Raw genomic sequence first — 20,849 nt, forward strand, 5'->3', positions numbered from 1 at the left:
TTAGAGCAGATTGTGTTAGCAGTACCACCGTCATTAAGGAGCAGTCTGTGCGGGATGGCCAGGAGCAGCCGGCACCACTGGGTACAGCGAGCTCCTGGCACGGCGATCTGGACACTACATCTGACTCTCCATCACCCTGCCTCACGGAGAATTAATGCACACGCATACACACTCTCTGAAACTAAGAGACAAAGGATATCAGCTGACATAGCATGAAACCAAATCATTTCACATACACCGCTTCACACAGAGGGCAGTCCTTTGGGAGACAATCCCCAGGTTTGGCATCACTTTTGCTGTATCTTTTCTTCTTGTCTTCTACCACTTCAGTTACTGTGTGTATATTAATTTAGAAAGTGAAACATCGAAGTTTGACAGCTGAAATGTATTTGTTAATTGACCTACTGAATGCTTATGAAACAGGTATCGTGTATTAAGTTCCCATCCCAGACAGACGAGTAAAGGTACTTCTGATGACAGATTCAGAGTTCTTGGTCTTCAGGCCTGGAGAAAAACTAGTTTCTCAGTAGAATTCAAGAACAATTTGAAGTGACTGATGTAAGAAACTGAATAAGCATGCTACAAAAAGCAACATAAAACATCATACTCTGAAAGACTTCAGAGACTAGTTTTTTGTTCTCCCACCAAACCTGATGGCACTGAGTGACCAAGTATGAGATTACTTAAAATCTACTGTTGTTGATGTTGCAAGCACTAAGTGAAGACAAAAATAATTATGAAGGCTTTGGGCCAGTAATTTCAGCAAGGAAGGTGAAATGAGATTTCTTTATAGCTTTGCCTACTCCCTTAACATGTGACAAACTACAGGGATAAGTGCTAAAGACCAGTGCTGTGTGGAAAACTTCACCCTCTACCACCTTGCCTTTGGACAACAAATGCAGTTGCTCCCGCTGCAGTGACCCCAAACCAATCCCACTGATAAACACAAGGTTTTTCACCAGTTGCTCTTTAATATATTTGAAGTTCTCATTCTTGATCGCTATGGAACCACACAAATGCAGGAACAAAGGAGGCAAGGATAGGGTAGCAGCTTTTCGTCCAGCAGCAGGGCCAGTTCAGCAGGTCTGGGGAACTCAGTGACCTTGAACTCATCAAAAAGGTGAACTTGGCACCTTCAAGGTCAAACCAGGGACCACATATTTATGGTTCAATCACTAACTTCAATTTTGCTCACAGATATCTCCAGAATAATGATCTAAGAATTGGTGTAGGAGAACTGAAAAATCTCTTCCTGTGTAAAAACTTCACAACTTAGGAAAAAAAAAAAAAAAAGCATGAGTTGAGATGAGTGATTTTTATTCTAATTGAAGGCTTGAACTTGAGAATGCTTATTAGCCAAAAATTAAGGTGTCATGAAATAGTTTCAAAATGACAGTCCCAATTTTCAAAAAAGAGCTATTTCTCAGTATTGCACAAGCATTCAAGATAAAAATTTGTAACATTCTTTTTAAATATCAAATCACATGTTATTATACATACAGCTCAACACTACATGCATACTAGTCCTCACAGGTGAAAAAATGCATGTTTTTGTGAAGTGTGCTCTGAACTGATGGAAAGCTTGTACTGACAAGGCTTGACCAAAGTCTTAGAGCTTTCCTGACAGCATGACTTCCAAGTAATTACAAAGTGAAAGATAATTTTATTGGTTAGTAACATATAAAATCTTTTACATGCCCCCAAGCTTTTTTTTTTTTTTTTTTTGACGAAGGACAGCTGGAAAATCAAATTAGTTATCCTCCTGTGCCTCAGAGACAACTTACTACCTTATGTAAAGAGCTTAAGAATCACAGAATGATAGGACATCTTGGGTTGGAAGGGACCTTAAAGGTCATCCGGTTCCAACCCCTCTGCCACTGGGGGCACATAGTGGATCCCACCCACTAGATCACCCTCTTGCCCAGGGCCTCGTCCAGCCTGGCCTTGAACACCTCCAGGGATAGGGCATCCACAGCTTCTCCAGACAACCTGTTCCAGTGCCTCACCACCCTCTGAGAAAAGAATTTCACCCTAACCTCTAAATCACCCCTCTTTAATTCAAAACCATTCCCCTTTGTTGTATCACTCTCTGCCTGTGTAAAGTCAATCTCCATCTTTTTTATAAGCCCCCTTTAAGTACTAAAGAGCTGCAATGAGGTCGGCCTTGAGCATTCTCTTCTGAAAGCTGAGAGCTAGGGATATTCATCGTCTCTTCACAGGAGAGGTGCTCCAGCCCTCTGATTATCTTTGTGTCCTTCCCGTGGACCTGCTCTAACAGCCCCACATCCTTCTTGTGCTGGGTGCCCTGTACCTGGACGCAGCACTCCAGGTGGGGCCTCACAAGGGCAGAGCAGAAGGGGATCTCCCTACACCTGCTGCCCTCCCCTCTGTTAATGCAGCCCAGGGCGCAGTTGGCCTGCTGGGCTGCAGGCACACCCTGCTGGCTCATGTTGAGCTTTTTGTCCACCAGAACCCCCCAACTCTCTCTCTGCTGGGCTGCTCTCAGTGAGTTCCTCTCCCAGCCTGTGCTGGTGCCTGGGGTTGCCACGACCCATGTGCAGCACCATGCACTTGGCCTTGTGAAACAAATGCATTCCTGAGCCATGAATGGGGCTCTGCATTACAGCGAATAACATCTCTCAGTACTGCTTTACCATTTGTACTAGCTAATGCAGATTTAAACGATTCCTCTCACATTAACGAGAGCGCCCACTTGGAGCTACAGAAGGCTTAACTCATTTATTCCGAAATCGGCTTTCGGGGAAGGATTAAAGGAGCGAAGAACAAGCCTGAAAATAGATTAAAAAAGGATCAGCGCGCCTTCCCTCGCGGGCAGGGGGCGTTGGGGTGAGCAGGGCGCACACCTCCCAGGGCGACCCGTGCGGGTGGGTGGGCGACCCCCTGGGGACAGCCCCCGTGCTGCCGGGCACCCTGGGGCGGGGAGAGGCGGAGGGGCAGGGTCCGGGGCAGGGTCGGTGTGGCGGTGCGGCTACCTGCTGGTCTCCAGGGAGGAGTAGCGCTCGGGCAGGACCTGCAGGCAGCGCTGGAAGAAGCGCACATGCCGCTCCTTCAGGAAGTCCAGCCGCTCCGCCTCCGCCCAGGACGGCGACTCCGCCATCTTCACGGACACCGCCGCCTCCTCCTCTTCCTCCTCCGCTGCTGCTAAAGCTGCCGCCGGCGCGCCACGATCGCGTCACAGGGCGCGGCCGCGCGCGCGGGATCGGGGTGGGGGGCGTGGCCTCGGTGGCGCCGGCGCGCCCGCTGGTGGCGCCGGCGCGCTACAGCCCCCGGCGCCAGGCGGGCACGGCCCTGCGGGGACGGGGAGCGGCGGGGAGGGTGCTCAGAGGGGATGCCCCCCGCCGGCTGCCCGCTGCCCGCTGCCCCCCTGCGTACCTCCGGGGCAGGTGGAGAGGCGGCGGCGCTGCGGGGCTGGGCGCCTTGCTGCGCTCCTCCCAGCCCCGCGTCGGCTGCAGCAGGCGGGACGGGTCCCTGGCCGCACGGACGTGGACCTAAGGGAGGGGAGAACACAGGCGGGGAGGGGGTGGGAAGAGAAAGGAAGGTGGGTTTGTGGCCCCCGAGGGGCCGCCCGTTCACAACTCGTTTGAATGAGCAAGCCGAGCCCACCCGAGATTGAAAAAAAACAAAAACAAAACAAAACACCATACATTACCTTCTCTCTTAATTTCGCCAATCTTCGTTCTTTTTCTTGTTTCTCGGCTTCTTTGACTTGTTTTTGTTGAATCTTCAGCTGAAGTTTATGTAGGTCCTGAAACGTGTAAAAGAGGAAAAGCCTGTTTTATTTCAACGTATTCTGAAATACTCTGAAATATGTAGGCATGCAGCAGTTTGTTTTTAATCCTTTTGCCATAGTGTAAAATAACACTAGGTAGCTACTTGCTACAAGCTTCTCCTGTCCAAACTAAAATTACAAAAAACTGCAGTCATTCAACCTGTTCATTTCACCCCAAATTTAGTGTGAACACTGACAGTGATACTGGTTCTTGTGTTTATATTGATATGGGACCTAGGGGATAAACACCTTGTGTTTATATTGAGATGGGACCTTACACCTAATGAAGCCTGTAAGATCTTGAAAGAGCTTTTTTTCCCTTATACAATCATCACATCTCAGCTTTTTCTTTAGCAATGGTGAGCAACCCAGTCATGCTGTTTTTCCCAAATCATCTTCACATGGAAATAAACAAAACCATCATATATTTACAAGGAAATACAGGCCTGAAGAATCCTTTAAATGTTGAGGAAAAGGAACATCATGCTTTGGAATAAAGTTTCATACTGTTTCTTGGGTGTAGACAGATGCTGTTACACACAGTGAATCAAAACCAGATTGAGTAGAAGTAGGATATCTAGATTTTTTTTTTTTAAAGTGTTTTAGCAGATTACAGAAGGAAGTAGGCAAATTTTAAAAAATCATATGGATGAGTAGAGAGGTATTTACATACTCGTTCTTGAAATTTTGTAATTTCTGCTGCAGCAGTTCTCTTCCTCTCCTCCTTTTCAGCTTCCTCTCTCTTCTCCTTTTCAAGCTTTTCAAGTTCCTCCTTTTCTTTCTTCTGCAAGGTATACCTTTCCAAGAGTAACTTCATGTGACGTTGGCGCTGGCGTTCTTTTAGTTGCTTTTTCTCCTTCTCTTCTTCTAGTTTTAGTTGTGATGCTTGTTCCATCGCAAATGCTATTGCTTTCTGTTTTTTCCATGCTTCAATTGCTGCTTGTTGTCTTTTTCTTTCTTCCTCTGCTTTTTGCTTCTGAGCTTCTTCATGCTGAAGCCATTCTTTCTTGAGCATTCTTTCTGATTTCTCTTTCTTCTTCAAATTTCCTTCTTTCTCTTGCTGCTGCTTCTCCTTCCATTTCTTAATTGACTGCAAGAGAACAGCAAGAGATAAACAATGTCTTCATAAAAACTGTACACATTCCTGTTAATTGCATCTGATAAAGACATATGCTCTAAGAATACAAACTGAAGATAGAAATTGGAAATCTACTTAAGGGAAAACTTAAGGCAAAAGACCACTTGTCTGCTTTGTCATAATCAAATTTTCTATTTTATGCATCATACAGGCAGGTTTAAGATTCATGAGTTGAAACTTTTTAGGTTATGCCATATTATCTTAAAACAGTTAGGAATATTAGTGTAAAATGTTTTTCTCAGTGAAAATGCTATTTTGAAGAAAAAATTAAGACCTGAAATACAATTCCACTCACTATTTTATACCCCAATTTTTGTGTCAGTACATCTTTTGCATGCAGGTGGATAGTTCTGGAAGGCATCAGTTCTCTACATGGAACCATAATTATCTACAGCAGAAATTGATAGGTGTATTGCTTATACAGTGGGACAGACATTCTCCAGGATGTGTAGCAAAGAGTTGTGTTTTTCAAATAGGATCACTTACTGCTCTGGGATTGACATCTGACTTGCTGGACAACTTCCATTTATAAGCATTTGCAAAGTATGCTGACAATACACAGGCCACGTCAGTGTGTTGCTAGGTCTAAGCTTACTGATAATTCATTTAAGACAAAATTTTGGTAAGGATGCTAAAGAAGACTTCAGTTACGTATCACCAACTGTAACAGAAATCTACATAGCATTATGACCAGACAGGCAAATACAAAAATAAGTGTGGGCTTTTTAAAAACAAATATTTTTTTATAAAAGCTACAATAGTCCTAGAAGGGGGGTGTTTTTGTTCATTTTACCTCTTTTTTTCTTTCTTGTAAAATTAGATACTCTCGATACCATTTGTCATGTTGTTCAATTTCTTCTTTTGTTCTTCCACAGAGATACTCAAGGGTTTCATCCATGTAGGACAGCTTTCCTTTGTGCTTTGCCCACACTTTCAGAAAATTTTGATGATCATAATCATCCCAGCCTCCCTGCCTCCCCCCTGTTCGCTGCAGAAATCTTTCAAACTCTAGTACTTCTTCAGGTAGATGATTTTCCAGTGTTTTATCAACTGAGATCCTAGCTGATGGCAACTTCAGAACTTTTTCTGTTGTTGAGCTGCTTAACACCCACAGTTCCACTTTTTTCTCAAAGACGCTGAGCTCATTAGCGGCAGTTTTTTCATCCTTCAAAAGCTGTTCATATCTAAAAAGGGAACAAACACTGGAGTGTACGAAAAGAGATCCAGCATTCATTGCTCAGTGAAAATGAATTTTGGAATTGTTCAATGCCACACAAAAGCCATTCTTAAAAGATTAAGAACTGAAATGGTAACTAACACAGATGACAGCATAGTTGTAATGATCCCATAATAAAGCACTACACAACTGGAATTAAGTTACCCTTTTAGTGGAAGCTCACATTTATGGCATGCAAACAATTAACTCAGTCCCCTCCTGACACCACTAGGGAGAAGAAAGAGGGAAAAAAAAAAATCCACCCACTTAAAAAAAACAAAAAACATGAGAACAATATAATCTGTTCTGCAGCTTTTCTTGGAAAAGCCTCTTCATAGGCAAATAATTGTTACATTGAGTCAGTGAAGCAGCTATATAAACAGCCTCTCTAAAAAGTTGTATATCAATATTAAAATCTTGATAGTTTGAGTTTTGATTGACATACAACAGGAATCATGGGCAGAAGAGAAAAATCAAGAGAATAGTTTACTTGATTGATGCAAAGTTGTCATTGTGTATTATGAAAGCACTTTTTTTTTGTAGCTGAAGCATGTATAAACATACGTTTGCCTCTGTTCTTCTTTAAAAGCATTGATTGCATTTTCAATTTCTTCCATCATTTCCTTGAGCTTGTCAACAACTAAAAACGAAAAGAAGAACATATCACCTAAGAAGGTTAGAGTATTTACCAGTAAATCAGCACTATTCAGAAATGAAGCACTTGCAGAGAATTCTGGGATGCTTTTATTTCACAGTACAAAAAAGGCTACATTTCCATCTCAAACACTCTTACAAGAAAGACTCATTTATTCAAAAGGTGTGATTTCACAGTGATTTAGCTAACTGGATGCAAATCCCAGTATAAATGTTTATTTCAATTGAATAAAAACTCTTATTCTGGTAATCTTTAACAGATTCACAGAATGAAACAGCCTTATCTTAAAGTAAAGGGCTTCCACTTTTGTCTCTCATAACAATGCAGTAAGTGACTTAAGAAGCACAATCAAATCTTTGTTTTTTACCAGGCCGCACTAGCCATATGTAGCCTACATCTCACTACTTTCTACAAAACTGGGCTTACAAAGAAACTTCAAAGTGAGACTTCATATCCTGCACTTCAAATGCTTTAATCCTCATTTGGAGAAAGAGAGAGAGAAAGACAGTTATTTTGCAATGGTAGAAAGACATTTTACAGCCTGAGTGTTTTAAACCAGTACATCTCTATGGACACATACTGATCAACAGTTTAACTAACCTGGCTCTAAAAAAAATAATGAATTGATACCGTTGTATCATCTAAAACTTTTAGCTCAGCTTTCATGTCTTGCTCCTTTACCTTTGCTAACATTTTAAGAGAGATGATACGTTTACAGTTTAAGAAGATAATACATTTTTTATAGAATAGACACTGAATACGTGAAATGACATGCATTTTGTTTAGCATCATGAGGTCCTCGGCTAGAAGCAGACCTGAAGCCTGAGTTCCAGATGGTAGGTAGTACAGGAACCATTATTCTGTGACACTATTTCCCAAGAGGTTCAAAACAAGCAAGCTGAACAAGTTGTCTCAGCACCTTGCATGGAACATTCCAACTTACACTTCAACCTAGGTGACTTCTGGGCGACTAGGAATCAATTCCACGTAGACCATACTCTGTGACCGCTTACTGGATGAAAGGGAGCTGTATCTACACATTACACTACAATACTGACTTTGTTTTGCATAAGGTCAAGAGTTGCATGTAGAAAATACTGGACTCTCAACAGCCTGAACATACAAACACACATCACTTCTAATAGAGAACAAGTTTATCTGTTCCCACAGAGAACTGCAAGAGGTTTTACCCTTATATTTCTCCCTTCTCACAATCCCCTTCCCAGATTCCTGGAAGGGCAGACAGACTACAGAAGGAGTATCCCAAGTCTGCAGGAGAATCGCAAGTACAACTATCCAAGAAACCTGTCTATAAACAAAACTGTTTTAAAATCTGTCAGTGTGACTTACATTCTGATGTATGCTTCACATCTTTCAATTGTTGTTGAAGTTTCTTCACATTATTACGTATTTTTGATAGCTGCTGCAGGATTTTAGTTTCTGTTAAACAAAATAAGGTGATGATAGTTCTAACAGTGTCTTTGTGCATTTAATTCAATAGAAAACAACAAACAATGAAGTGTCTAAACTGGGGATTTCATCTAATAAGAAACAGAAAATCTGTTTAATCATATGAAACTGCTGTAATACAAAGTATCTTAACATATCTAACTGCTTGAAGCTGAGTGCATGTGCTGTGTATCTTCCCACACACCATCAGAATTTAAAATTAGTGGTTCCATTTCAAAAGGTTTCAACAGTATAGTCACACTGAGATTAATTCAGTTTTCTCAAACCTTTTATGAGGTAACTGGAGTTTGGAGAACAATATTGCCGGTACAGGTAACAGCTCTAGAGTTTTGAAAGGGCTTTTACCTAAGCCTCAAAACACTCAGCAATGGAGAAAAAACAGACTTGAAAAGCATGTATGAATTTACTACTTCAACATGATTTATATATTTGTCATGTTAAGTGAAGTAGAATTAATGTTTTCAGGAACTCCAAGCATGCATATGCTTATTTGCTTTATTAACCAATTGATTCTTCACAACTTTACAAATAAAGTATTGATTTGAATGAAGTTCTGGGTACATCTAAGGTACTAGGGAGTCTAAAGACTGTCTTTTTAACAGGATTGGTTTAAAGAAGAAATAACAGAGACCACCACCTAAGTGTAACAAAACAGAGCCATGACATGACCCTGTTAGTTCAAACTATAACTATTTAAAATGCAAAAACTTACAGATCGTGCTCAAAGACCTCAACACAGCAGCACAGAAAATGAGACGCGTGGGGGTTCTAGTACACATCCTTATACCTCTCCTCGTGTTTTTTTTTTTGTTTTTTTTTTTTTTAATCTAATAACAGTATATCCCAGCACATCCACCCATACATTTGTGCTCCCTCTGTACACTTGGAAAACTTTCTGGACTTTTTAGCTTAGTCATTCCACAGAAATATTTATATTTTTTAATGATTTTAAGATGTAAAAAATATCTTAGGATTCCTCACTTAAAAGACCCACATTAATACATAGACATTTCTAAGGTATTTTTAGTTGTCTCCCTGAGTCCTTTCCCCTTCCTTCAACTTAATTTTTTTCATCTTCTTTATCAGAAGGCATAGCATGATTTATTTTATTACTTCGGTACTGTGTCCAGGCAGTCACTTTTGTTCTGTTTAATTAGTCTGGCAGTTGAACTGATAATAGAGGACGGACTGTGTATCTCACTGCACCATTTGTACTACGAATATCCATTATCTCAGAAGTTGAAAAATGCAGGACAGAACTGAAGAGTTCAAAAGCCTATTTACAGGCAGTAATAAGTGTAGAAAAAACTTATTTTATGCTAAGTACCTATTTATAGTACCTAGCTAGACGACATTACATTTTGCAGTACATCCAAAATTGCTTCTAAGTTTCTAAAACACAAAATTTCCACCAAGTTTTTTTGTGAGTAGTACCTGATACATTCAAGATTGAAAGAAAACGATAACACAAGAGACCCAAAATGCTTATGCTTCTGAATTTTGCAAGTGAGTTGGGGAATTCTTCTTCATAAGCAATACACATGGTGAAATACCACACTTTTATCAGAATCTACCTCCCATCCACACTAATCTCTCCATATTGCTGATTGATAAAACATTTAAGAAAACAACTGTAGAGTAAAAATAAGTAAACCAACAGGAGGAAAAAAAAAAAAAAAAGGAAAAAAGGAAAACCCACTTACTTTCAGTTTTCCTGGTGACAGTCATTTTATGTTCCAGTTCTTCTAGTATGCTGTATTCTACCCTGGAATCATTCCTCCTATTGTAAAGATGTCCATTTTTGTCCTTTTCAATATTTGCAAGCCTGGAAAACAAGGTTGCCACACTGAGCAAGCCGCAAATACTTATCAAAGCACAAGATTTTCCATGGTTAGTATCCAGCTGATGCTGTGTCAGCAGGACCATCTTAGATATTATCCAAGTCACTTGTTTGCTACTAGAGCTGATTTCAAGGAAAACCTTTCTGTAGTTACAAGACCATGCACCGAATTAACCCAAGAACTTCAACAAGATACAGATGTTAAAGAAGGAATTATCTCACAGACAAGCAGTGCTTCACACACTGAAACAGCATGAAATTTTATCTGTATGATGCTCACTTACCAAGCAGCCTTATGAGAATTTTCATTGGAAAGCAGAGGGGACACAGGCTGTATTACTGCTATTGCACACACAGATGGAGCCCCAGCACAGACAAATCAAGTACATTCCCTCAGGGTTACACTGACGGTAGTACTACTGCAACTGAATATTTGAATTCAAGTTCATTACTGTCAGCATATTTCAAGATGTTAACGTTGCTACCTTACTGACCATAGTTTATGTATAATATATGGATCTACAGGTCACTTTTGCTTCCCCACTAAGGTCAGAAGCCTTAGAATACAACTCACAGTAGGATTTGCTTTGCCTTGCTGCAGATAGGCAGTCTACTAGAGTTTGACCTAGAGAACTGTAGATGCAAAAGGACTACCAATACTGCAGCCTTGAGCGTATCTGTGTAGGTCAGTGCCACCATGCTAAGAGATCAGAGCAGCACAATACTGGTGCCACCCAGAACGTGTTGATTCCCAATGTTAAGTATCACTACTGACAACCCATAATACTCTGTCTCTCAGTAGGAGGTTGGTTCTACAGTAGACTATTGCTGCTATATAGTTCAATCCTCTACATGAAGATGCCTTCGTAACTTAAATGCTTTGCTGTTCACTGGAGTGAACCAACCTGAGTAACAAAATCTCAGAGAGTGCACTAGAAGCCTTAAGAGCACAACTGCAGAAGGACAACTTGCCATAGTTAAATGGCATCCAAACTGCCTCATTTAAAGCTGCTCGGGAATCTCTACATTACCGAGCAGTCAACTTTTTGAGACATTACCCAGGATCCAGAACTAAGAGGATTCAGTCAGAGTAAAATGCTGCTATGAGACTTCAATCTCACGGTTCATTCAGGATTCCTAACTACAAAACTGCCTCCTTGAGCCCACTGGCTAGGCCAGCTCTTCCTCAGAAAGCTCATTTGTGCATGCAGAAACCTCACTGTTCTTTCAACTACCTGTATAGTTATTAAAGTCATTACTCAAGATGTGGGGAAACATTTAAATCACGTCTGTGCTTGAGCTGTCTTGAACTCCCATATTCCAAAGCAATGGCCTAGATAATCTAGAAGCGCTCTCAATCTTCTCTGAGGAAGCTGTTGTAGTGCTGCTACAATTTTCATTTTGTAGACATCTTTTATAGGCTTTAGTTCATTAGAAAGGTAAGCACAGCTGAGTAGGAAAACTAAGAACTCAAGAATGCCACATGCACTGCACAGCTGAGTAGGAAAGCTGGGAACTAAGTAACGCCATGGACACTTTGATTCTTGTGTTATCAACTGGTGCAACAGCAAACTGAAGAAAATAACTGACTGAGGTCCCAGTAGTAATTAGAAAAACGGGTGATTTTGAAGCTCATGACTCTATCCTAAACAACTACAACTGTAATAATCTACCTGAAGTCCTGAAAAAAAAAGGAAACCTTTGCCTAAAATTTTACTACCATGAATTCTTACCTTAAACCTTGAGTTATATTATCTCCAGAACAGCATGAAAATACAGTTATGGTTGTCTTTTACTTACTGAGTTCTTAGCTTTTCTGCTGTTCTTATGAATTCTGCTTTCTTAGCTTGTTCAGCTTTCATCTTCCAGTTCTGACACTGCTGACCAGAACCTGCAGTACTGAAACAGCTGTCATTCTGTACACAACAAAATGGAGTATTATTCACAAACAGTATTTTATTTTTAAATACTCAGGCTATTTTTAAGCGGACAACACCACAGTGCAGATAACAAAAGCACTACTTCTGTTTTTACACTACAGTAATTCAAATAATTTTAAGTCACATGTGTGTAAAATTGAAGTGATGATGAGTGTATACAAAAATATGTTCTTCAAAGGAAAAATGGAAAGAAGGCAACATCAACTTGCTTTAGCGGGTGCTGCTGATCACAGTATGCATCACGCTAAATCAAAATAGCTTTTTTTTGAAGATTCGGAGGTAACTCGCTACCTGACTAAATAATCTGATGTTATCTACATGTTAATCTGCATTAGGCGGACTACCCCCATTTCATCTCGCTCGAGGAAATCAGTCGCTTAGCATGATGAAATCCGCTCAAGCCGCCCTGCAGACTGCTACCTCTTCCTGACAGCAACCCCAAGCATCCTGAAGACACCACACACTGGGACTGCTGACAGCCACGGGCTCTGTATGACACTGCCTGCTGCTGCTGCTGCTCTCTCTCTCTCTGCTGCTCCCTGCCACACCGCCAGCCTGGCGAGCCAGCGGCCCCTGCCTCAGCCCTCAGCCTTTACCTGCTGCTGCTGCTGCTGCTGCTGCTGCTGCCCGCCGGCCGCCGCCGCCACGGCCGTTGCCAGCGCAGCCATGTTGGCTGCGGGCAGCCGCCGCCCGCCCCGCCCCGCCCCGCCGGGAGATGGAGGCGGGCGGGGAGCCCCGCAGACCCCGTGTCTGTCTTTCTGGCTGTGTCTGTCTGTCTGTCTGTCTGTCTGCCACGGTGTCTGGGTGTCTGTCCGGGCTCCGTGGGGGTAGGAGTGCCTGGCGTTGGTAGTTACCGTAGTAATAAAGGCTGGCCGCGGTAGGGCGTCCCTGGAGGCGTTTCTAGCCACGCTGCCTGAGGGGGCAGTGAAAGGAGTTAACAACAGCCACAACAGCAACAACAATAAATTATAATACTTTGGAGCAGAACCCTGACTGTTTACGCGGTTCCACAGTGGCCATCTTTCGAGCTTGGCCAGCTCTTTGTGGCTTTATAAGAAGCGGTGTGACATGACGGGGGACTCAAGCGGTCCTGACACAGACCTGCTGGCTCCTTAGGGAGTGGTGGTCACCCGAAGCCCCAGAGCCTACAGGGATCCGAAAGGGAAATCTGACCTGAGAAAAGAGGCCTGAAATCCTGGGATTTCAAAAGAAGCAGGCGTGGGGGGGATGTTTTTGAACCTTTTTTGGCTGTCACCACCTTGTCAGCAGACAGTGACTACGTTATGCTCCCAGCCACCCTTGCTTTGGGTGAGAAAGTTGTAATCCGAAGTGCCCATGACCTTCCAAGCCTTGCAGGCGTATACTCAAGCTGATGACAGTGTGGAAAAGACAACAGACTCCAAAGGCCCCAGACTATCTGACCAATGCCATTTAACTCCCCTGAGCTTGTTTGATGAGCTGAAGCTACAGACCTAATGTCACAAGCAGGAGTCTCTTCAGAGCAATGTACTCAACATCCAGTAGCCAAAGCTGACCTGAGGTGTGTACCCATCTAGGGACATGTGTATGAAGATCCATCAAATGCAGAGCAGCAAGTGATGCTTGCTGTCTGGTGTCACCATATCCTGCTTTTCCCTCAAGGGCTGGATTTAACTGGGATGAGCCATGTATGGTTGCAATTTGGCTACGACTGATTCACTGTCTTGGATGTTTGATTAAACACAGTCTCTTTCTTACTCTTTCAAACTCATGGAGCATACTTATGACCGGCTCAGGTTTTATTTATGTCAGGATTTAGGGTTTTGTATTGATTACTTCCTTCAGGAAGACCAGACTACATCCTCATTATCCTGACAGGAAATAAAGAGCTTCATATTATTCAATGCATTTTTGAAATCTCAAGATTTTGTTTTTCACTCACATATACCAATCAAACTTTTAAGGAGTTGCTAATTAACATTTCTGCAGAATAGAAATAAGCTATTCATGCAGTGGCTTTGCTAGCTAAAAAGATTTTATGATCTGGTGTTTTCCCAGCTGTAGAACACAAAAGCATTCACAGATGCTAACCAAATGGCCTAAGCTGAAGACATTTTATTGCCTAATTGATGTTTTTAAAAGCACTTTCCTGATATATTTTTCCTTTTTATATTTTATGGCTGTGCTTACATTTGATTTCTTTGTATTTGCTGAATAGAAATTAACAAGTAAAGTAGAATATTTCAAAACCTGAAAATATTCATCAGCATAAATTAAAGAGGATTGTTCTCACAGATTGCTACCTGAAATGGCTTATAGAAGTGTTCTTTCCATAGCAGTGTTTCAAACTCTTCTTTGTCTTCTCCTCCATTATCCAATGCAAGAGAAGGAAGCGTATCTTCTAGAACTTGTTTGTATTTGTTTTTCTTTGGTGAGCCCTATTAAAGTATCTGATATTAGGATCAGCAAACTGATAACTGCTTAGGGATTATGCTACCATATTCTGCAAGCAGTTTTATCAAAATGGCTCTGCTCATAATGTAATTCAAACACTTCAGTAGTTCACCAGTTTCTGAAAGGTGAATCCATGTTATTACTGTTTGCCACACATACTACTCATGAGTAACTCAGAATCCTGAGGGCTTTGTAGGAGATGTCTGAAATCATATGCAAAGGTATTTTAGGTGTCTGAACAGAGTTAGACTTTGCTAGTTCTAAGCGCTGGGAGGGGTCAGACCTCAAGCTGTGAAGCTGGTATAGGGGTAAACCCTGGCTTTCAGCTGAGCCAGGACCTTACATCATTCCTGTATGGGACAGGACTCATCCAAGTCAAAATGTGGCACAACAGAGGGTGACATCTGTGTACTTTTTGTTAACTATTAATCTGTATCCACAAGAAAACAGCTAGGCAATTACATGATATAATTATATTCTGTTCTCTTGCACATTCTCTATTTCTCCACTTAGTTTGGTGTTTGAACTACTATGGGAAACCCTTGATTTCTGTGACAGCTGTGCTTGATAAAAGCTTTCAAGATTTTGCCCCCCCTTCCCCCTTTTTGCCAAGAAGGAGGAGAATAGTTTTGTTTACTGCCTGCTATTAGTTATTAAGCAGGAAAAATACATGGAAGGAATAGTGCAGTTTCGTGCTCTCTCTTAAGAGTGAGTGAGATGCAATACCTGTAAGTGGAGAAGAAGATTTGAGTGGTGGAGGTATTCAGGCCAAAACTTTTGGATGTACAATGCTTCAGTGTTGTGGCTGCTGGCATGAGATGTCTTTTCTGTACTTTTCCATGTGGTTAAGCAATTGTTTCTTTTGCTGAAATCCCGCAAAGCTGAACGTGCTCAGCACTTCTGAAGAGCTTTTGGCTGGCCTACACATGACAGAGGGTTAGGGTCTGGGCATGGCAATGGTTGGGTTCAGGGAATCCAAAACAAGCTGTGCATTGTCTCCGTCTCTTCCCAACCATGTCTGTGCCCAGCTAAACCTGATGGCAAGATCTGGTGAAGGGATGTTTAGAAAAGCCAGGAACTGCTCAGGCAGGACCAGCAGCTGATTAAGGTAAAAATCTAGTAAAAATGAATAGAAAATGAAACTACTTTGAACGCAGACAATTCTCCTAGTAAAGGCATAGGAGTTAAACAGTACTGAAAACCATACTTCCTACCAGCAAGTGATAAATTGTGTTCGACCGAGTAGAATTCTCATGCAATTACAAGCTGCTTTGGTTAATCTGTCCAGCGCAGTTTCTGTCACTGATGCAACTGCTGCAGAGGCTGAAATGCAAGCGTAAACAGGGTTTATGCAGCTGCCAGTGTTTTAATGTGGTTATCTGAATCCTCTGTATATGCTGGAATGTACATCTCTTCGGGTGCACAGTATGATAGCATTTCACATCTCAGCAGAATAGGCCACATCCTGAGGTTTTTCACACAGCCTCTGTCTGGGCAAAATCTGATTGAAAACCACAAAACTGTTTCTGAATTTGGACATACGACATCCTGTTTGCAGAAAATGTTTGCATTGCTCTGGCAGCTGTGGATAGCAGTGACAGACCTCACTCTTGCATACAGAGAAGTCTGCAGAGAGAGCCTGAACACTGTCACTCTCATAACTAAGCAGAAGGCATCTGAACTGAGATTAGGACTTCAGAGAATTGGGTTTGCTTCTTCGCTTTGCCACATATTTCCTGTGTCAGTTTGGGCAGGCATGTTTGTTCTGAGAAAAAGAGAAAAAAAAAAAAAAAAAAAAAGGGCCATAAAAGCCCTTGCTACCTTGCCAGGAGAGGGCTGAAAAAATAACCATTTCAAAAAGTAGAGGTATCCTGGCCTGGATTTGTTCTGGAAAGGGCTGCAATCTTCCTTTTCACAGACAGACCCCACTTTACCCTCAGTTATTTCTGGCACTGGTGACAACTTTGATATCACTAACTACGTGGTCTCTTTGACGTTGGTGTCGTAAGACCTAAGAGCACCTGAGGGGAGGAAGTTTTAACCTGCTGTAGCCCCAAGAATGGACACTTGATGTAGTGAGGGAGGACATGGAAGTACACAGAGAAACAATAAAGCTGTTAAACGTTAAAGGAACGGGCTACACACAGAACAAAAAAGTCCAAACAACTGAAAAAAACACCCGTTCATCTGGAAGATGCAGTGCTGGCCATGAAAGCATTGATCACAGCTCCAGTGCTGTATGGAAGGAGCCTCATCTCTTACAGTGTTAATTGACCAATATCTCCTATTTTCCTGAAATCCTTCAAGCCAAATAGAGAAAAAGGACAGTGCCATAACACTGTATTGCCACCCATGGGATTCTTGGGGAAACCACCTCTCTTACCAGGAGACATCAACACACACGCACCTGGTGTGGACCCCCAGAAAAAAAGACTTGCCTGTGCAGATATTTCTTTCCAAGTGAACTCAGAGTGTTTTTGTTTTTGTTTTTTTTTTTAATTGGTTCCCCCAGGTCATCAACAAGAATGCTGTAGTGCAGTTGTAAAGCACCAAGCAGAAAAGACAGGTTTTTTAGACAAGTAATACCAAAACTGGAAGTAATTTAAAAAGGAAAGTGTGCATTAATGATCAGAGAAAATGAAAGTCTCTAGCCTTGTGGATACAAATATCCACTTGTATAAGGGTCCATAAAATTGTCTAAGTATCCTGAACTAGAAAAGCACCAAGTCACTGGTAACAGCATGGGCTTTCCTTGTATTTTTATTCCTAAAAACAACATGTTCATTCTAGCCTACTCTGATAGCATAGCCTCATACTCAGTGGTCAGAATTAAACCAATTCTGAGCATCAGACAGAATATGAAAAAATGCAAATATGAAAAAAAAAAAAAAAAAAGCAAAAAGAAATATCTGTGGCAGATACGGATATGATATGTGCATATTCGCTTGTTCTGAGGTGCTGCATCAGGATACCGAGGACACCAGCAGTAAGTGCAGCAGTGCAGATATCGGCTAGGATGCAGCTCTGCACAGTACAGTCTGCTTTCAGGCTGCCTTTCATCGCTTTCGCTTTTGTCCACCAGGTGTCATCTGAGAAGCACCTGATAGCTGCTGAAGGCATGGCCGTCATCTTTTCTTTCCAGCAACCAACAGCAACTCTGCAGTAACATAGCCTGTAAGTAACATGGACATAGTAACATAGCCCCGTGGCAGTCTGTATCCCTCTTTACAGAATGATCTGACCTGGCCCTGTACTGGAGCCATCTGCTCCCCTTCATCTGGTGGGCACAGAGCTGTCATCATCTCTCCTGTTGAGAGCTGTCCTGCAGGACTAGCAGTGAGGTGGCCCAGGCACACAGGTGCTTGCTGCTCCGTAGCTGCAGCTCAGTGTCGCTGTCCTCCAGTACCGTAGAATCATAGACTCACAGCATGTCTTGTGGTGGAAAGGACCTTCAAGACATCAAATTCCAGCCCCCCTGCCACAGGCAGGGACACCTCCCACTAGACCAGGTTGCCCAAAGCCCCATGGCCTTCTCCAACCAGAAGTGGAGGAGCTCCAGGCTAGACAGTTGTACAGATGTAGCTGTATAGAAGACCCCCTTTTTTGATCCCCAGACAAGTACCTGGTCTACTCATCCCAACTCATTTTTGTGTAAATGTGTGTTTTAGGTAGAAGAGACTTGAGTGGTAGCACAACGGTAGGCAGTGATAGCCTGGCTTTCACATTTCATTCTGTGCAGAAGGACTCTCCAAAGAGAACAAGATGCAGAGAGAGGCCTGATCAATAGGTTAGCTTTAGTAAATGTCTCTAGATATGGAATACAGATGACAGTGATAAAGAAAAAAAAAAAAAAAAGAAAAATGAAAGAAAAGATGAGAAAGATAAAAGAGCAGTCTTTATTTCATCCCCAGTAATATCTGCTCATCTAAACTATTTCCGTTACCTTCTGTGAAATATAGACTTTATCTTTCAAGAAAATAAACCTTTACTTGAACCCTGATAATAGTCTAGACATCATAGAAAAAAATGGAAGATCAAAAGGGAAATGAAAAAATGAACAAATAAACTTGGCAAATGCAAGGTTCCCAAATGAACTGAAGTACTGACCCCTTAATAATTCATCTTATTCTTTCCTTTTTTCCCCTCCAATTCTTTTATGTCCTCCCCCCTTCCCCCCCCCCCCCCCCCCCCCCCCCCCCCCATTCTTTAGAATTTACTCATGTATTTTCACATCTTCTCTTAGTTTCTGACTCTTCTGTGATTCTTTCATTGTTCTTCTCCCTCAATTGTTATAAAAGGAAGAAGAAATGTTTCCCACAACCATCCTTGAAGCAAACACACAACAAGAAGTAGCAGGCAGACCAGTAAAATGCAGCACTTCCTAATCTGTTTCTTCTGTCTCAAAGGCTTTTTAAAAACCTTTCTGAATGCAATTAAGGTGATAGTTCTAAGTTCAGCTCCATCTTCCAAAATATCTTCCATCCTAGATCTGGAAAGCAGAGGATAGAAGTGTGCTCTGCCAAAATTACAGACAGTTTTAGGCTTGGCCAAACCTCAACACAGCAATGTTGAGATTGAATGCTCTCCCTGGTACACATTTATATATTCAATCAACAACCTTAGCAGCTGCTTGTATTTGAAACTGGCACACTGCATAGGTCACACTGCTGACAGCATCAGTCATGCTGGAGCTTCAAGACCTTACTCAGCAGCTGTCTCTGCCACTTCTGTTTCATTGTGAGTTTTTAAATTATCAGCTCCTATGTTACTTTTCTGTAATTGGTTATTAATGCAGTCAATTGCAATGCAGTTTCTTAGGCATTCCCTTTCATTGGCCTTTTCTGCAGCTTCTGTGAAAAACTCTGCCCACTTTGGCCTGTCAGGGGCTTTACTTCCTTCTGTCACTTAAAGGCTAAGCATCCACTAACTCCAGCCAGCGTCAGCAGCACTCCAAAAACCTCAGATAAGTCAGGCAGATAAAGCAGAAGGCAGTAACATTATAATGAAGATTCTCTAGGGAAGTGTGCCCTGCAGAAATAGAAAGTTTCCTGAGTACATCAGGAAAATGTCTGGCTGGCAGAGCTGAGCTCAAATATCCTTGAGCAAGCGCGAGGATATTTGTGTACAAGAGCAAAACTGATGTTCCCCCATAAAGATAATCACTCACATAATGTCACAGATTTATGGCCTGACATAGATACAACAAAGTTTTTTAGAGTTTTGCACTAATTTCATAACGGACGCAATAAAGCTCTAAATTGTTATGTCTAACTTTTCTCACTTCTAGTCCTTACAGCTTGCTGCGGTAGCTGTAGGTGTTCAGTGATTACAGCAGTAGAGACCAGAGTTAAAAAGCTACATTTCTAATATTTGTTTCATTTGTAATTTCCCATGCTTAAGCAGCTAGCTGGGCATGTGTGTCAACTGGGAATGTAACTACACAGACCAGTACAGCAACATGCACAGTCAATCCCAGCCACAACTTTTGCTTGAATGGGGACAACAGTTAATATAGCCATGCCCACCATAAAGCCATGCTAATCTCAAAGATTATTCCAAATTTCAGTAACACTGAGTTAAAACAGAAACACTGAGGGTTTCACAGATCTGCTCTTGCAATGAAAACAAGTGGTTTAGTTGCAGGTTTTACTCACATTTAGTGAGTATTCTTTGATCTGTACTGATTTGTGAAAGAGAAACACTTTCCAGACGGTATTAAACATTGTGTCTAGTTTTACACCTGGCTTCAGAACAGTTTACTCTAACACATGACAGGAGCTGCAAGAATGTACCTGTCTGTACCTATATCAGTTCAAATAAGTGGTCTGCCAAAATGAACAGTAGGTTTTTGTGGGTGCAAGGTGTGATACTGATACAATTTTAGAGGAAAGGATATGGTGGAGATCCTCAACACATTGCCATGTTACCACTGATCTCTCCTACAACTTAGTACACTCCACATGAGATAAGAACTAGTTGAAGTCACTGAACAAGTTGACACAAACACCATTTCTGTCTAACTTGATGCATTTTACTTAGGTTTTTGACAGGTTTTTCAGGCTTGTAACACTACCTCTGGGCTTTAGGAGTACTTGTGGTCAGGTCTCAATCACAAATACTGGAGAAGCAGAATTCACAAGCCACAAGAAGAAAGAGAGAGTTCAGGAGGCTGCAAAGCCCTTAATCTACACAATTGTCCAGAGCCAGACATTTTTACACAACATTTACACAATTTACACAATACCTGGAGCCAGAAGAACCTCAGTGGAAAAACCTTACAAGCAGAAGCAGATGAGAAAATAGGGCGAGGAGATACTGCAGGTTGATATTCGCAGGGACTGATCTGAGAGCCTACTTGGCATTCCAG

At 41.9% G+C, this 20,849-nt stretch overlaps 2 protein-coding genes across 2 annotated transcripts in view; both read right to left on the reverse strand.

Moving 5' to 3' along the window:
* The window catches only part of PGGT1B (protein geranylgeranyltransferase type I subunit beta), a 40,412-nt gene extending 37,264 nt beyond the window's left edge, over positions 1 to 3,148 (reverse strand). The window contains 1 exon segment of the mRNA XM_032206435.1: positions 2,994 to 3,148. Coding sequence (XP_032062326.1) covers positions 2,994 to 3,118 — 125 coding nt within the window. The 5' untranslated portion in view covers positions 3,119 to 3,148.
* Positions 3,149 to 3,278: 130 nt separating this feature from the next.
* Positions 3,279 to 13,069, reverse strand: CCDC112 (coiled-coil domain containing 112). The gene is made up of 9 exons (XM_032206319.1): positions 13,025 to 13,069; positions 11,910 to 12,025; positions 9,973 to 10,094; positions 8,150 to 8,239; positions 6,709 to 6,784; positions 5,722 to 6,112; positions 4,464 to 4,880; positions 3,671 to 3,766; positions 3,279 to 3,509 (listed from the first exon to the last, which is right to left on the reverse strand). The coding sequence occupies exons 1-9, from the start codon at positions 13,067 to 13,069 to the stop codon at positions 3,279 to 3,281; spliced, it is 1,584 nt and encodes a 527-aa protein (XP_032062210.1).
* Positions 13,070 to 20,849: the final 7,780 nt, after the last annotated feature.

This window comes from Aythya fuligula, chromosome Z (genome assembly GCF_009819795.1).
Source record: "Aythya fuligula isolate bAytFul2 chromosome Z, bAytFul2.pri, whole genome shotgun sequence".
NCBI classification, from domain to species: domain Eukaryota; kingdom Metazoa; phylum Chordata; class Aves; order Anseriformes; family Anatidae; genus Aythya; species Aythya fuligula.

Excerpts from the sequence above, each read along its gene's own strand:
- CCDC112 (XM_032206319.1), bottom strand. The coding sequence starts at position 13,069 with ATGGCCACTGTGGAACCGCGTAAACAGTCAGGGTTCTGCTCCAAA. Across the intron at positions 12,026-13,024 it reads AGTCAGGGTTCTGCTCCAAA|AATGACAGCTGTTTCAGTAC; the intron begins GTATTATAATTT and ends TGTTGTGTACAG. Across the intron at positions 6,785-8,149 it reads TGTGAAGCATACATCAGAAT|TTGTTGACAAGCTCAAGGAA; the intron begins GTAAGTCACACT and ends TTTCGTTTTTAG.